The following is a 16,749-nucleotide window of genomic DNA, read 5'->3' on the forward strand; positions in this document are numbered from 1 at the left end:
TGTGCATTGTGCCCAGACAACATGGTGATATTAAATAATTCTACTGTACAAGAACTGTTGGAAGACCCTAATGAACCTTGTGTTCTTATATAGGGAATATCTACTGAGCCAGCTCATCACCATTCCCTCTTACAGGGCTTAGCTGCCTCTACTGCCCTTGGTCAGGCTTGAATCCAGTGGATTATGTTCATAGTCCCCAAAGTGTCCATTCTATGCATGGATTGTCTAAGGAAGATGTACTATAAATACAGCTGGAAGCCATAGAACAATATGTAGGAATTATCTCAGAATGTATAGGAGGGTCAGGAACTTGTAGAGCTCTAGCTATTCTGCTTCAATGTTATGTCTACCACACAAGTCTGTCCAGATGGAAGACATTATTTCACTGATCGGTACAAAAGGTGATGATTATTACTTATATGTGTGTACATATTCCAAATGAAAGGAAAACGTTTTTAGACTTTAAACTTTTATTAAGCGTACTTAGTATTGGTAATGATATACAGTACATTATATTTCAAACCCCCTTTGGCAGATGTAAATAATCTTGTATATATTTTAGACAGATCTCACATTTATTAACTCCAACCTATCTGTCTGGTTAGTTATCTGCTTCTGGGATGTGGGAATATAATGAACTGTATGTGAAATAAAGGTCATGGGGTGTTCAACTAGATCCAGATAATATGCTAAATAATAGCTGGGAGGATGCCTACAGCCAGGTCCATGATTTGTTTATATAAATAATAGGGGTGAGCCATCCTTTGTCTCCAGATAGCAGCTTCAGTGCGGTCCATTGTTACATAACCAATAGGGGTGGCTGCCTTTTATTGTGCGTACCCACATGGAAGAAAAATATATTTGAAACATATTTGAAAAATATTCTTCCCAAATATATTGCCATATATTTGAAATACTACAATTTTGGCCATATTCAATATATTTCAAAATATATTTCTGTAAATATGTGTATATATATATATATATATATATATATATATACACACACACATATATATATATATATATATATATATATATATATATATATATATATATATATATATATACACACACACACACACACACATATATATATATATATATATATTGAATTGTAGTATTTCAAATATATGGCAATATATTTGGAAAGAATATTTTAAAATATATATTGAATATATATTTTCTTCCACATGGGTACGTTGACCTGGAGAAGCTCTGTAACACCTAAATATTTAAAATTTTCCATCCCAAACTCTTTTCATGCAAAATGTTAATTATCTGATTACAGAAGGGGTGAGGGTATGGTACATAGAATACATGAAAGTGTCCACTAGTCTAATTAGATTAGGCTAATGATAGCTACCCACCGAGTCATATATATAATGATGTGGAGGGCTACTGAGTATTTCATATTTATGGATATATACAGAAACTACCGATAACAGTATTCATATTGGACAAATGTCTTCAGTTTTTCTTTAAAGATTTGTTTTCTGCTTAGTAACGTAACACATTTTTCTCTTTTTGCTCTCCAAGACACTATGGCATCCGCTGTCCATGACGTAGAACGTCTCCTAGATGGACTTATCGCCTTCTCATCACAAGGAATACATCAGATAGATGTACATGAGTACTATCTCATTGTGAAAGAGATTGGAGGAGGCGGATATGGCAAAGTATTATTGGCCAAGGACAAGAAAATGGGTGAGTGAATGAGCCAACTAGCGAGGAGCTGGACTGCATGGGGTTTGGTTTGGCAGGAGTTTCTGCAGACTCCAAGGAAATTTGTGTTTACTGCTGTTCAAGGTAGAGAGACTCCTAATCTCCAAACAAAAATCCCTCTGTAGGTGCTAGCCCAGCTCGTGTGCTGCATAGATGAGAACAAAGGATGTCCGATCGGCTGCACTCCAAACAATCCACTTTATTGAACCAAGATAAAACCAATACAGACAGTAGAAATACAGCGGGGACTGGCAGGTAAATGTGTTTCATTGGATAAGCGCTGTATTTATCATGAAACACATTTACCTGCCAGTCCCAGGCTGTATTTCCACTGTCTGTATTGGTTTTATTTTGGTTCAATAAAGTGGATTGTTTGGAGTGCAGCCGATCGGACATCCTTTGTTCTCATCCAAGGAAATTTGGACGCAGAATCTAAACACCATTGGAATCAATAGGAGCTGGATCTGCCAAAGTAAAAATGTCCATCTTGTGGGCTAATATGCAAGGGGTTGTCAAAAAATAGCATTGGGATAGGCATTGCCCTGTGGAGCACGGGGGTGGGCATTGCCCTGTGGAGCACGGGGGTGGGCATTGCCCTGGGGAGCATGTACCAATGCAAAAATATCCCATTTTGCTACACATTTGGTCTTGTAAATATCATTTTATCTGGAGTACATCCTACAGCAAGTATAAAAAAGAGGTCAATGTAGTTCCCCCAAAATGCATATCAGAACTTTGGAGTCTGCTATGAATTTTAAGGCGGTACCTCACAAAAAATGTAAACACCACATGAAGTCCCCAGTAGATAAATACTAGTACTGATATGGATTTTAAAAGAGACTGTACACAAAAAAACTGTGTGAGGTCTTCTCTAAAAATCCATACCAAACCCTAATGTCAGTATGCAGCCTTCCTGGCCACATGTCATCAACATGGGGATTGCCTTGCCATAGGGGATTTCCCTGACAAAGCCCCATGTTGATGGAGACAAGGGCCTCATCCCTACAACTCTTGGCAGTGGTTGTGGGGGCTTATTGGAGTCTGGAAGCCCCCCCGTGTGAGTAAGTATGGAATACATAGTACCCTTACTCATTCACAAAAAAGAGTTTTAGCTGAGAAATCAAGACACCCAAATGTTTGACAAGTCCCTTAGTAAAAAAAATTAAAAATCCCCCAAAAAGTGTCAAATACTGTGCCCACCGCTCAATGGTTTGCCAAAAGAAAAACCCTGATGACCTGATGCACTCAACCGATCCCCGGTGGGTAACCCTAGCCAAATACGTGCCCCCCAGGCTGCCATCAGCTATACAAAGTAAGGGGCAGGGATAATGGTAACGGCATTGCCCAAATATGACTCTGTGACTGTATTTAGGCAATGATGTAAGGCTCCTTTCCAAGCCCCTTCCCCCCACCAGGGGATTCCCGACCATGTAAGTGGATGTCTTAGGTGATGTTCATGGTTGTTAAGGATTCATCGGATGCTTTCAGTTGCAGTTTTTTAGTTTTACCAACCACTGACAGGGGCAATTGTCATACTCGGACAATCGTGTATCCCGCTTCATTCCTTAGCAACCATTGACAGCTGGAAGCCGTCACATTCGTCCATACTAAAAGCTCTCAATGTTCAGCTTTCTTCTGAAAAGCCAATGCTTGGTCCAAACTTACATTGGGACCGAACACTGAGCTCTTCCCCAGTATCCACCATTTCAATATCCTCTACAAATATTTATGCCTATGCTTGTAAATGTGATCTGGAAGATTTAGACTTTTTTCCAAGAAGTCACTAATTGTAGACTTACTCTGCAATAAAAGGAGCCATTTGGCTATTAACAGGTTTTCCGTGTAGTTATTGTTACCTGTAATGGCCTATGGCCGTGTCGCTGGGCAAGTTGACTTACATTTGATGGTGATGGATCTAAGGGGTATGGCAAGCTGCTTGGTTAGCCAAGTGGCCGTAGCCGGGATTGTTTTAGTCTTTATACCAAAGGTTTTGATGAATATTTTTTTTTATGAGATTTATCGATCTTGGCTGTAAAAGCTGAGAACTGTTATGCTGTAACTAATTGTATAACCCATATTAATGTTTTCATGTCACACATTTTTTATTGATTTATTTATTTATTTTTCTTTGCGTGAAAATCAATACAATCTTATAAATAAAGTAGAATCCCTGAGGAACACTATTAATGAAGAATAGCAGATACAGTATATGGAGTGAGCAAATATGACCCAATGCCAGAATTTATTACATCTCTATAAATAAAAAAAGTTTAAAACATGAAAGAGGAACTTCACTCTCTGAACAACACTGACTATTTCCTATCCTTATGCTGCTAGCATTAGAAAATAGATAGGAAAGTGTATTCTATTTACTGGTTTTAAACTATTTGTTACATGTATTTAGTCATTTCCTAGTTTCTATGCCTAGGCAAATGATGTCATACATACCTGGAGTCTTCAGGAGGGGTTTTCTCAGCTAAGCACACCCACCTGCTTGTATGTCTGAACTAAAGGCAGATGGATTCCGGGAAGTAGTTGCTACATGAATCATCTGCCCCTTACTCAAGGTGACCACAGACTGAAATTCTAGGGGGAGTTTTTAAATGGTGATTCCTCAGCAAAATAAAACATGGAGACATGGATGGATGGGGGAGTTTGCTTTGAATATTAAAAATGAATGCATTAGTCCTTTTGGATTGCGGTGCTCAGATACAGCGTAGATCCACTTTAATACATGTTGGAAGGTTTTTATTTTGGACAGTAAGCAGTCAGTGGGCTGGCTCTTGGGAGGAGCTTTACACCCCTCAAAGTATTTTGATATGTGCACATCTGTCTGGAGGAGTGACGTTCCTAGCAAGCTGTATTTGCCTCCAAACCTCTCTAGATAATGATCCCATGAGATGCGGAGCCTCCAAGATGGAAAATACAGAAATCCAATGGATGATAAATGTGGGTCAGGAACAGTCAGTCTGTGGAGGAATCTATGGTAATGGTTCTGGATGTACTCCAGCCAGGATATGAGGCTGAGCTCTATCTGACTTGCTGCAGCTTCTAATGCACATTGTGAGAATCTCACAGTGTGCAGTGGAATCAGAGTAAGCCATTTCAGTCCAGGAGAGGGTCCTGTACAACTGTCTGCTGGTAAGGCTGAGGTTTAGCTTTAAATGAAGCATAATATACTCTCAGCCTGGGATCAGCAGATCTTATTAACATGTTTGAGAATCTCAAGTGAAGATAAATAAATACTAGCTACAAATTTCCAGTTCTTCATCTAAGTTAGCTTCTTTTTATTTTCACAGATCAAGCAATGGCAATGAAGCTCCTGGACAAAAAAAGAACCAGTCAGCATTCCTTCCTTCGGGAGTTTAGTATCTCATTCTTGCTATCATCTCATGCCAACATCATCGGATGTTATGGGACCGCCTTCACCACCGACGACTACTACGCCTTTACCCAAGAACTGGCCCCGGCTGGTGATCTCTTCTCCCTGATCATACCACATGTAAGTACATGTTTCTTAGTTTTATGTAGAGGAGAGTTCAAATGTCTTTCAGTTTATTTTATGCTGACTGTTTCCTTTAGGGGGGAGATTTCCCTTCACTTCCTGTCCCAGAGATGCAACAGAAACTGAGAGGAAACTCTCTAAGTTGACATTGAACTTCTCCATTGGAAATTTTACATTTTCCTCTTTTTCTTAAAACTCCAATATGTTGAATGTCCCATCACTTATTCCTTTTTTATTATATCTTTTATTTGTTTTTCCAATACAAAAAGAACAATTTAATTACAAAAATATTTCACATATACATACTTCCATTTTACCCCAACGTTAATCCCACCCACCCACCCTCCCTCCAACCCAATAACCCCATCCACATCCTCTTTACTAATCTATATCTTCTCTCATAATTGTCTATCTGTATCTGAATCTACTCTCTCCTATTACTTATTCCTAATCACAGTAGTCACCCGAACATTTATAAAAGGTGCCATATCCCCCCTTTTCTGGCTAGCCAGGCTGCATGCTACGATTATGGGTCTAGTATGGATTTTTGAATTTTTTGGGTGACCTCACAATTTTATTTTTTTTTTTATTTTAGGTGGGAATTGAACAAGATGCAGTAAAGCGGTGTGCTGTGCAAATGTCTGATGCCCTTGAATTCATATCAGAGAGAGGACTGGTACATTTGGACATCAAGCCAGAAAATATTTTAGTTTTTGACTGGGAGTGCCATTGTATCAAACTGACGGACTTTGGCCTTACTAAAGTCAAAGGGACTGTAACTAGAAGGTGTGGCACCACCTCTTTCATGGCTCCAGAGATGTGTAAAGCAGCCATGTCAGATGGGTTAGCTGTGGACAGTAGCCTTGACGTATGGGCGTTTGGTGTCGTCATCTTCTCCCTACTTACAGGAGAGATGCCATGGCAGGAGGCCATCCTTGATGATGCAGAGTATAAAAGTTTTGTAAACTGGCAGAACAATTTCCAGATGGAAAAGCCTCCTGATTCATGGAGAAGAATTCCCATTAAGCTAAGAAGGATGTTTGGTGATCTTCTGGCCATTGACCACACAGAAAGATGTCACACTACAGAAGTCATAAAATATATCGATGTAAGCTGGAAAAGAAGAAAATCCACATTCAGCTACAAGGAAAGAAGATGAAAATCCTAAAGAAAGCATATCTTCTGTACAACCCAAAGAACCCTTGTGTAAAGCTTCTCTCCAAAACACCCCACAGAGTAGTGCTTCCATAAAGTCTACTCTCAGCTCCATGTCTTACGTCTTATTTTCTGAAAAGGGATGAGCTCAGTGTTCAGTCCAAAGTTCAGACTAAAAAGTGGCTTTTCAGACATTTGTCTGAAGGTTTAGGGCATTTTGAGTGGACTAATGTGACTGCTTCTGTCTGGCAATGGTTGCTAAAAAGTAGCGAGTAGATCCAGCTTCATCCTTACCAACCACTGAGATCACAAGGCTTATTCACTTACATGGCCCGTAACTTCTAGCTACATGGCCATGGGCAAGTTTGGACAATGATGTCACCTCTATCCCAACTTCTTTTTATGTAGTTGAGGACAGCTCAGGATAGTGGTGGACATCGCGATTGACAATATATTTAAGAGGAACGTTTTAAGGATTTTCATTTTGAATCACCTCAATACTGGGCACATTCACCCCCTTCCTGCCCAGGCCAATTTTCAGCTTTCAGGACTGTCGCACTTTGAATGATAATTACTCAGTCATGCAGCACTGTACCCATATGAAATTGGTAAAATTTTTGGTGTATTTAATGCCAACTGGGTGTTTTACTTTTTTGCTCTATAAATGAAAAAATCACAAATTTGAAAAATTGTTTTTCTAAGTTCTTATTATACGATTTTGCAAATATGTATATTTTTCTGAATAAATTTTAATAAAAATGTATACTGCTACATTTCTTTGGTAAAATTAACCCAAATCAGTGCGTATTATTTGGTCTGTGAGAATGTTATAGTCTACAAGCTATGGTACCAATCATTGAAAATTGATCACACCTGATGTACTGATGGCCTATCTCATTTCTTGAGGCCCTAACATGCCAGGACAGTACAAATAACTCCCAAATGACCTCTTTTTGGAATGTAGATAGTCCAAGGTATTTAGTAAGAGGCATGGCAAGTTTTTTGAAGTTATTTTTTTCACACTTTTTTGTAAAAAGAGGAAATTAAATGTTTTTTTTTCTACAAAAAATTCATAATAAGTTATTTCTCTCACACGGCATAGGCATGCTTCCAATTACACCCTAAAACACATTCTGCTGATTTTCCTGAGTATGGCGATACCCCATGTGTAAGACTTTTTCACAGCCTTAGCCACATAGAGGCCACATAGAGAGGCCCAACATCTAAGAAGAACCTTCAGGCGTTATCCACTTTAAGACCAGGCTGTCTTCTGACACTTTTTTGTTTACAAGTAAAAATCAGTATTTTTGCTAGAACTTCGATCCCCCAAACATGATATCTTTTGTTAGTAGAGGCCATAGAGAATACAATAATGGGTTTTGCAAATTTCTATGTCACATGATATTTGTGCAGCGTTTTTTCAAACGCAATTTTACACACTAAAGTAAAAATACACTTTATTATATTTTATTGCACACAAACACAATATAAAAGCAATTTTTTTTGTAAAATCTAAATTAAAATTTAACTATGGTGCTGTGTTGAGTAAAGAGATACCAAACATGCTGCAATTTAAAATTGCACACGCTTGTGAAATGGCGCCAAACTTTAGTAATTAAAAATCTCCATAGACAACATTTTGCAAGCCTTTGCATATTACCAGATTAGAGTTACAGAGGAGGTCTGGTACTAGAATTATCGCTCTCGCTCTGACATTCATGACAATACCTCACATGTGTGGTGCGATCACCATTTACATATGTGTACAGGACCCCAATGAGTGCGTTTGCCTTTGCACAGGGGGACGGGGGCACTTTAATATTTTTTATTTATTGGTGGGACACTAGTACATTGTCAGATGTTTATGTACATTTGTACATTGTGACAGATGTTGATCACCCACCAGTGGACACCGACAGATGTGGATGTTGCGGTTGGAACCCAATTGCAGATGTTTTGTACACTGGTACACTGTGACAGATATTGATGTGACATTGGTATACTGGGATAGATGTTTATGTTGCACTGGTACAGATGTTGATGTGACACTTGGACAGGGACAGATGGTGCTTCATGTACTGTGTGGGGATGGCAGCAATCTTTGCGTTCTCTGTATTGAGCTGTCACAGGTCCGCAGCATCCCCCTCCCCCCGCACTGAGCTCTCACTTAGCACAGTGGGTAAAGCCAACACAGAGACACATGTCTTGAATGATGACTGTGATTGGACAAAGCCAACATGTGCTGAGGAGGGCCAATCACAGCACCCATATCCCGGTCTGTGATGTGCTGTGTCTGACAGACACCGCCATCACAGGAGCGCACCGTTCTCTCAGAACAGGAAAGCTCCCACCCGGCCATTTATGTGCAGTTGTCGGGTGGGTAGCAGTTAATAAAGGACTTGTCAAACACTGGTTTGTTTTATTTTTCTTTGTTTTTATTGAGGTTTGTCTTTTACACGAGTATGGTTACTGTGTACACTACACTCATTCACATAGGATGGATGAATTGGGGCCCCATTATTGTTATATGATCAGGTGGTAAAAGGCCGCCGTGATTGGCCTTTTACCTCACCATGTGATCAGCTGTTTCCGTAGGACACAGAGATCATGGACAGCACCGCTGGGGGTGCACGTGGGGAAGGGGGGGGGTGTATTCTGGAGGATGTCATATGATGCCCTCCTATAACTGGAACACTGTGTTGTAGCCATCATTTGGCTGAAAAAAATAGGGTGAAGTAGTGCTGACAATAGTAATACCATCAATATAAAGAACCCAATTACCTAAAAGGGGATACATAGCAAGCATAACAAATGTATATAAATTAAAGTGGACCGATCTAGTATAGAAATTGTCAGGAAATAATATTGAATGACAATAAAATCCAAATCAAAGTGTAAAGTTACATAATTACATATTACAGTTAGTGTGGCTGAAAAAAGACAAAAGTCCATCTAGTTCAACCATAGAAAAAAAAAGTTATAATCCTACACCCACAGTTGATCCAGGGGAAGGCAAAAAACCAGCAAAGCACGATGCAATTTGCTCCTGCAGGGAAAAAATTCCTTCCTGATCCCCCGAAAGGCAATCAGATATTCCCTGGATCAACTTTCCCTATAAATGTTATATCCAGTTATATTCTGTGTATCCAAGAAAGAATCCAGGACTTTCCTACAGCAATCCACTGAGCTGGCCACAAACAACTCTTGAGGGAGTCTATTCTACATTCTCACAGCTCTCACTGTGAAGAAACCTTTCCATGTTTGGAGATTACATTTCTTTTCCTCCAGACATAAAGAGCGCCCCCTTGTCCTCTGTGATGACCTCAGGGTGAATAACTACACAGAATTGACTATATGAACCACTGATGTATTATACACGGTGATCGTATCCCCCCCTTATATATTATACACGGTGATCGTATCCCCCCTTATGTATTATACATGGAGATCGTATCCCCCCCTTATGTATTATACACGGTGATCGTATCCCCCCCTTATGTATTATACACTGAGATTGTATCCCCCCTTATGTATTATACACGGAGATCGTATTCCCCCTTATTTATTATACATGGTGATCATATCCCCCTTAAGTTTTATACAAGGAGATCGTATCCCCCTTATGTATTACACATGGAGATCATATCCCACCTTATGTATTATACATGGAGATCATATCCCCCCTTATGTATTATACATGGAGATCATATCCCCCCTTATGTATTATACATGGAGATCGTATCCCCCCTTATGTATTATACATGGAGATCATATCCCCCCTTATGTATTATACATGGAGATCATATCCCCCCCCTTATGTATTATACATGGAGATCATATCCCCCCCCTTATGTATTATACATGGAGATCATATCCCCCCCCTTATGTATTATACATGGAGATCATATCCCCCCTTATGTATTATACATGGAGATCATATCCCCCCCTTATGTATTATACATGGAGATCATATCCCCCCTTATGTATTATACATGGAGTTCATATCCCCCTTATGTTTTATACATGGTGATCATATCCCCCCTTATGTATTATACATGGAGATCATATCCCCCCTTATGTATTATACATGGTGATCATATCCCCCCTTATGTATTATACATGGAGATCATATCCCCCCTTATGTATTATACATGGAGATCATATCCCCCCTTATGTATTATACATGGAGATCATATCCCCCCTTATGTATTATACATGGAGATCATATCCCCCCCTTATGTATTATACATGGAGATCATATCCCCCCTTATGTATTATACATGGAGATCATATCCCCCCCTTATGTATTATACATGGTGATCATATCCCCCCTTATGTATTATACATGGAGATCATATCCCCCCCTTATGTATTATACATGGAGATCATATCCCCCCTTATGTATTATACATGGAGATCATATCCCCCCTTATGTATTATACATGGAGATCATATCCCCCTTATGTTTTATACACGGAGATCATATCCCCCTTATGTATTATACATGGTGATCATATCCCCCCCTTATGTATTATACATGGAGATCATATCCCCCCTTATGTATTATACACGGAGATCATATCCCCCCCTTATGTATTATACACAGTGATCATATCCCCCTTATGTTTTATACATGGAGATCATATCCCCCCTTATGTATTATACATGGAGATCATATCCCCCCTTATGTATTATACATGGAGATCATATCCCCCTTATGTATTATACATGGAGATCATATCCCCCTTATGTATTATACATGGAGATCATTTCCCCCCTTATGTATTATACATGGTGATCATATCCCCCCCTTATGTATTATACATGGATATCATATCCCCCCTTATGTATTATACATGGAGATCATATCCCCCCTTATGTATTATACATGGAGATCATATCCCCCCTTATGTATTATACATGGAGATCATATCCCCCCCTTATGTATTATACATGGAGATCATATCCCCCCTTATGTATTATACATGGAGATCATATCCCCCCCTTATGTATTATACATGGTGATCATATCCCCCAGGGTATGGTGATGATCAGGATGCTGGTAGGCGATATGATGGAGATCAGGATGCTGGTATGGGGTATGACAGTGATCAGGATGCTGGTATGGGGTATGACAGTGATCAGGATGATGGTATGGGGTATGGTGGTGATCAGGAGGATGGTATGAGGCATGACAGTGATCAGGATGATGGTATGGGGTATGACAGTGATCAGGATGCTGGTATGGGGTATGGTGGTGATCAGGATGCTGGTATGGGGTATGACAGTGATCAGGATGCTGGTATGGGGTATGACAGTGATCAGGATGATGGTATGGGGTATGACAGTGATCAGGATGATGGTATGGGGTATGACAGTGATCAGGATGATGGTATGAGGTATGACAGTGATCAGGATGCTGGTATGGGGTATGATGGTGATCAGGATGCTGGTATGGGGTATGGTGATGATCAGGATGAAGGTATGGGGTATGACAGTGATCAGGATGATGGTATGAGGTATGACAGTGATCAGGATGATGGTATGAGGTATGACAGTGATCAGGATGATGGTATGGGGTATGGTGGTGATCAGGATGATGGTATGGGGTATGACGGTGATCAGGATGATGGTATGGGGCCTTTTAAAAATATACAGATATCAAACAATCTCAGATTAAATTTATTTTGGAAGGATTAAGGTATCCTTTTATGAAACAGAGATCAGAGGTGATCCTGAGGATCGTTGCTGATCTCCGATCATTAGTGGTTTAGGAAAAAGAGATGATCAGTGGAGCACATGTTCTCCGCTGATCATCTCAGCACACAGATGGACAGTATATGAAGGAGCGATGTCAGCCCTTCACTGGCGATCTGTGTTCTCCCTCCAGATTCTCCAGCCCAAGCTGGAGAATTGGAGGAACCATAAACTAAGCAGCGATAATTTACCTCTGCTTAGTAAATGGTGTTTGACTGATCTCTTACTGTAATCTCACGAGATTATAGTAAAAGCAGCCATTCCAGCGTTTGCAGATCATTTTCCCTTCATTCAGAGAAGTGATCTACACTGTTTCATAAAAGGCATTCACAGGAGAACTGTGTTCTCTGAGAATGCCGGAGAACAGAGCAGCGGTCATTTACTACTGCTTGATAAAAGGACACCTAAATATGGCCATGGGAAACAATTACTTTTGGCACCAGGGAGAATTTTAAAACTAAATTAAGGGTGTGGCTATGAGGGCAAGATATGCTCCAAATGTAGCCAAAATATTTCTCAATAAATTGGAGGAGTAAGAAGTGTTCTCTGTTCCATGGCCGCCATTAAAACTGTATTATAGATCTATTGATATCATCATCATTTGGGAGGGAACAATGGAGAAGTTTCAGCTCTTCACCCAATTGAATGAGAATGCCTATGATATTAAGTTGGAACATGGAACAGAGAGAGGGTGGAATTTTTGGACCTAGAAATTTTTAAGATGGGTAATAAATTGTCCACTGGGATACATTTCAAGGAAGTGGATAGAAATGGGTACATTTCCACACGGAGCTGTCACCACCCAGGATGGATTAGGGCCATCCCAAAGGGGCAGTTTGTATGATTTAGAAGAAATTGTGATAGGTAGACTTTATGAAACTGACGGATATGCAAAGATTCTTGCAGGAACTCTATAAGAAGAAGGATTTAGAAAAGGTCTATAATGAGATAAATTAAATGAAGAGAGAAGAACTCCTCTAGAAGAAATAGATTAATAATGAAAGGAATGAGCTAACCTTCATTACAGGCTTCAATTTACAATATAGACAGGTTGAGAAATTGTTAAGAAATTTTGGCCCATTTTGTTGAAAGACCATACTTTAAGAAATATTCTCCCTATGAAGCCCACGTTTATTTACAATAAAGCTAATTGCAAAAAATGTGTTAGTTTCCTCTAAGAGAGGTTACGTTCTTGGAAAGGGTAGATTTCTATGACTATATCTAGGTGTGGCAAATGTTTGTCTTGTAGGGTCATCAAAAATATGAATAAAAATAGAAAAGTGGAGAAATTTCAGTTCTCTGCTGGAAGGATTTATAAGATTGACAAATTCATTACATGTAATGTGAAGTTTGTAAGTTATCTTATTTCCCGTCCTTGTTGATTGAAGTATGTAGGGAGAACCAATAGATGCTTATATAAAAGAATCAACGAACACATTAATAATATCAAGAAAGAGTTTAGGCATCAATCATTTTAGGGTATCCCATAATGAAACAAAATGGATTCATGAACTTGATACTTTGGTTCCATGTGGTCTGAACACTGATATTGATTTAAATAGCTTTTTAAACAATTTTTAGTCATTTTAATTTTTATTAATAATTAGGTTTTTTTAGATAGATGTAGTACTCTTTTCTGACCACAAGATGGTTCATGGAGTAACTATATCCCCTGGGCACACATTTCTTAATTATTTATAATATTTTTTAATATATATTCTTCATTTAGATTTTAAAAAGTGTTTTGGGGAAGTATTGAGTATATGGGGACATTCAAAATATTGTTTTTTCTTGGGTGATATCCTATTTTCCACCACTTGAGGACCTGTGGTTTCAGACAAGTGTATTTGTTTTTTTTTTTTAATGTAAGTTATAAATGTATTATGGAGGTTTAATGTAAGTGATTTTCATGCAATCCAAGGCACCTTGATGGGGTGATTATGGTGACCATTGTAAGAAGGGGTGAATTAGAGTGAAGGGTTAATTGTTTAGCACTATCCTCCGGTCTGTGGGTATATAAGAATATTCTAAAATGGTCCTTCCTGATGACAAGATTCTACAAAATACATTGAGGCCTGGCTGTTGTCATATCCAGTCCCTTATTACGTCACCTGGAGCTGCAATGCTTGGAGATTTAGCCACAAATACGCACTTTGAAACTGCCGGGAGCGGCACTTTTAAATGTGAGAGTATTTCTATTCTTTAACCTTTTTGGATTTAATAAAATTTACTACACTATGGGAAGCATCTCTGTTTCTTGAGTGTGTGTATTGTCATACCGGTTTATTCGAGAAGAAGATCCTGGTGGCATCTGCTTCCTCCTTGATTTTGGGATATGCATGAATTATTATGGATCTTGTAAGCATTTCATTTTAATGCACGTGGTGGTGAATCAGCAGCAAGTGGAATTTACACAGGTGTTGGGCACATAAGAGGATGAAAAAATAAGTTGATGGACTTTTATTTGTGGACACTTGTTAATTTATAAATCATGTTTGAAATTAATTAAATCATGTTAGCACTTTGATGTATTTATTGGACATTATTTAGATCATGTGTTGATTATTATTTAACAATATTAGCACTGTGATGGATTGGGAATGCATTTATTTTTAGTGGGCTGAGCGCCTTTTTATAAAAAGTCTTTTCATGGCAGTGTCTGCCAGAAATATTGGGGCCACCAAGTTGTTTCTGGTAACAGATACTCTTTTCCATCAATGCTGGCCAAAGTTGACTACATTCCCTTCCAGACACTCAAGCAAAAGATGAGTTGTTTGATCCCACCCAGTTGATGAGCGGCAACCACACACAACTGAACTGGTAACTATTGGATATATTCATAGATTACTATATTTCTTGACTTTTCCATTTGTTTTTGTAGTTGATCAAGTTATACCCTTGCTTGATAATTCTCCTGTTTTATAAATAGATTGCTGGCTTTCCATATTTAGGTCCTTTCAATGTACTCCGTAAGTTTCTGGTGTGTTTGAGCTCTCACTTTAGTGTCCAAATATTATTTCTGAGTCACATACCTTTAGATGAGGAGCTCTACTGAGAATTTCATATTTATAGGTATATAACTTAAGGTAACACTATTCATATTTGATACATTTCTATAGTTTCTTTTTAAAGATTTGTTTTCTGCCTAATAATGTAACAATTTTTCTATTTTTGCTCTCCAGGATGCTATGGCCTCCATTGCTCATGATATGGAATGTCTTCTGGATAGAATGGTCTCCTTCTACACGCAAGGACTACAGAAGGTAGACCTACAGGAGCACATCCTCATTGTGAAGGAACTTGGAGAAGGTGGATTTGGAAAAGTATTTTTGGCAAATGACAGGCAAACAGGTCAGTGAATTAATCTAACCACCATTTCAATATCTTCTACAAACATTTATGTATGCATGGAAAATTGATCTGTAAGATATAGAGGTCACTAATTGTAGACTTGCTTTAAAATAAAAAGAGCAGCAAAGTAGAATCCCCAAGCAACACTATTAATGAATAATAACAGGTTTCAGACCATGCCCCTGTTGTATTGAGGATGGGATGGGGAAGGAGGAAAACAGATGGGGTAGGATGGAGGCTGAATGAAGCACTTCTCATGGATAAGGATATTGCACAGAAGATTGGGAAAGAAATTGAGAGATTCTTTAGAGAGAATGAGACAGAGGATGTGTCCAGGGCAACAGTGCCGGAGTCTCATAAGGCATATATAAGAGGAATCCTGATTGCTATTGGGGCAAGAAAGAAAAGAGAAAGGTGAGAAAAAATTATTGGGCTCTTAAAAGATATATCTGACCTGGAACAGATACACAAAAATAGTATGGCAAAAGAAATTAAGCAGAAGATAATAAAAAAGAAAGAGGAGTTAGAGACTCTGATGGAAGAGGAGAGAAGGAGAGTTTATAACAAAGTGCTAAGTGAGAATTATAAATGGGGAGATAGGCCAGGAAAATATCTAATGAGAGCCTTAAGGAAAAAAAAAATAGGAATTATATAGATAAAATAAAAAGCCCCAAGGGAGAATTGGTCCACTGAAATAAGGAGATCGCAAAGGTGTTTGTGGATTATTACAGGAAGTTGTATAACATCAACCCATACGATGCAGCAAATAATATGGAAAAGGTAAATAGGGAAAAAAGGAAGATATATTTAAAAAATGCGGGACTACCAAAACTAAAAGAAGATCAACTAAACTCCCTTGAAGCAGGAATCACACAAGAAGAGATAAAAGTAGCAGTAAAAAGTATGGAGACGGGGAAAAGCCCAGGACCGGATGGCTACACAGCAGGGTACTATAAAAAATGTAGTGAAATATTGATTCCCAAATTGGAAAAATATATGAATGCCCTGGGAGGAGAGATGGATATGAGGGGAGAATCTATACAGGCTCACATGGTACTGTTACATAAGGAAGGGAAAGATGCCTCGCAGTGTTCAAGTTACAGGCCAATTTCATTGTTGAATTCAGACACTAAGCTATATGCAAAGGTCTTGGCGAATAGGTTGAAAGAGCTTATGCCTGAATGGATACATGGAGATCAGGTGGGCTTTGTCCCAGGAAGGGAGGGCAGGGACAATGGGTTGAGATCCCTGATGCT

General features: G+C 38.9%; 1 protein-coding gene across 1 annotated transcript in view; it reads left to right on the top strand.

The window, feature by feature from the left end:
• The first annotated feature begins 1,544 nt into the window (after positions 1–1,544).
• The window catches only part of LOC149441887 (ribosomal protein S6 kinase 2 beta-like), a 75,374-nt gene continuing 60,169 nt past the window's right edge, over positions 1,545–16,749 (top strand). Inside the window, exons 1-4 of the mRNA XM_089656790.1 lie at positions 1,545–1,707; positions 5,025–5,227; positions 5,826–6,338; positions 15,325–15,493. Coding sequence (XP_089512916.1) covers positions 1,545–1,707; positions 5,025–5,227; positions 5,826–6,338; positions 15,325–15,493 — 1,048 coding nt within the window. The remainder of the gene's footprint in view (positions 1,708–5,024; positions 5,228–5,825; positions 6,339–15,324; positions 15,494–16,749) is intronic.

This window comes from Staurois parvus, unplaced genomic scaffold, assembly GCF_062004578.1.
Source record: "Staurois parvus isolate SC_StPar_1 unplaced genomic scaffold, SC_StPar_1.0 ptg000938l, whole genome shotgun sequence".
NCBI classification, from domain to species: domain Eukaryota; kingdom Metazoa; phylum Chordata; class Amphibia; order Anura; family Ranidae; genus Staurois; species Staurois parvus.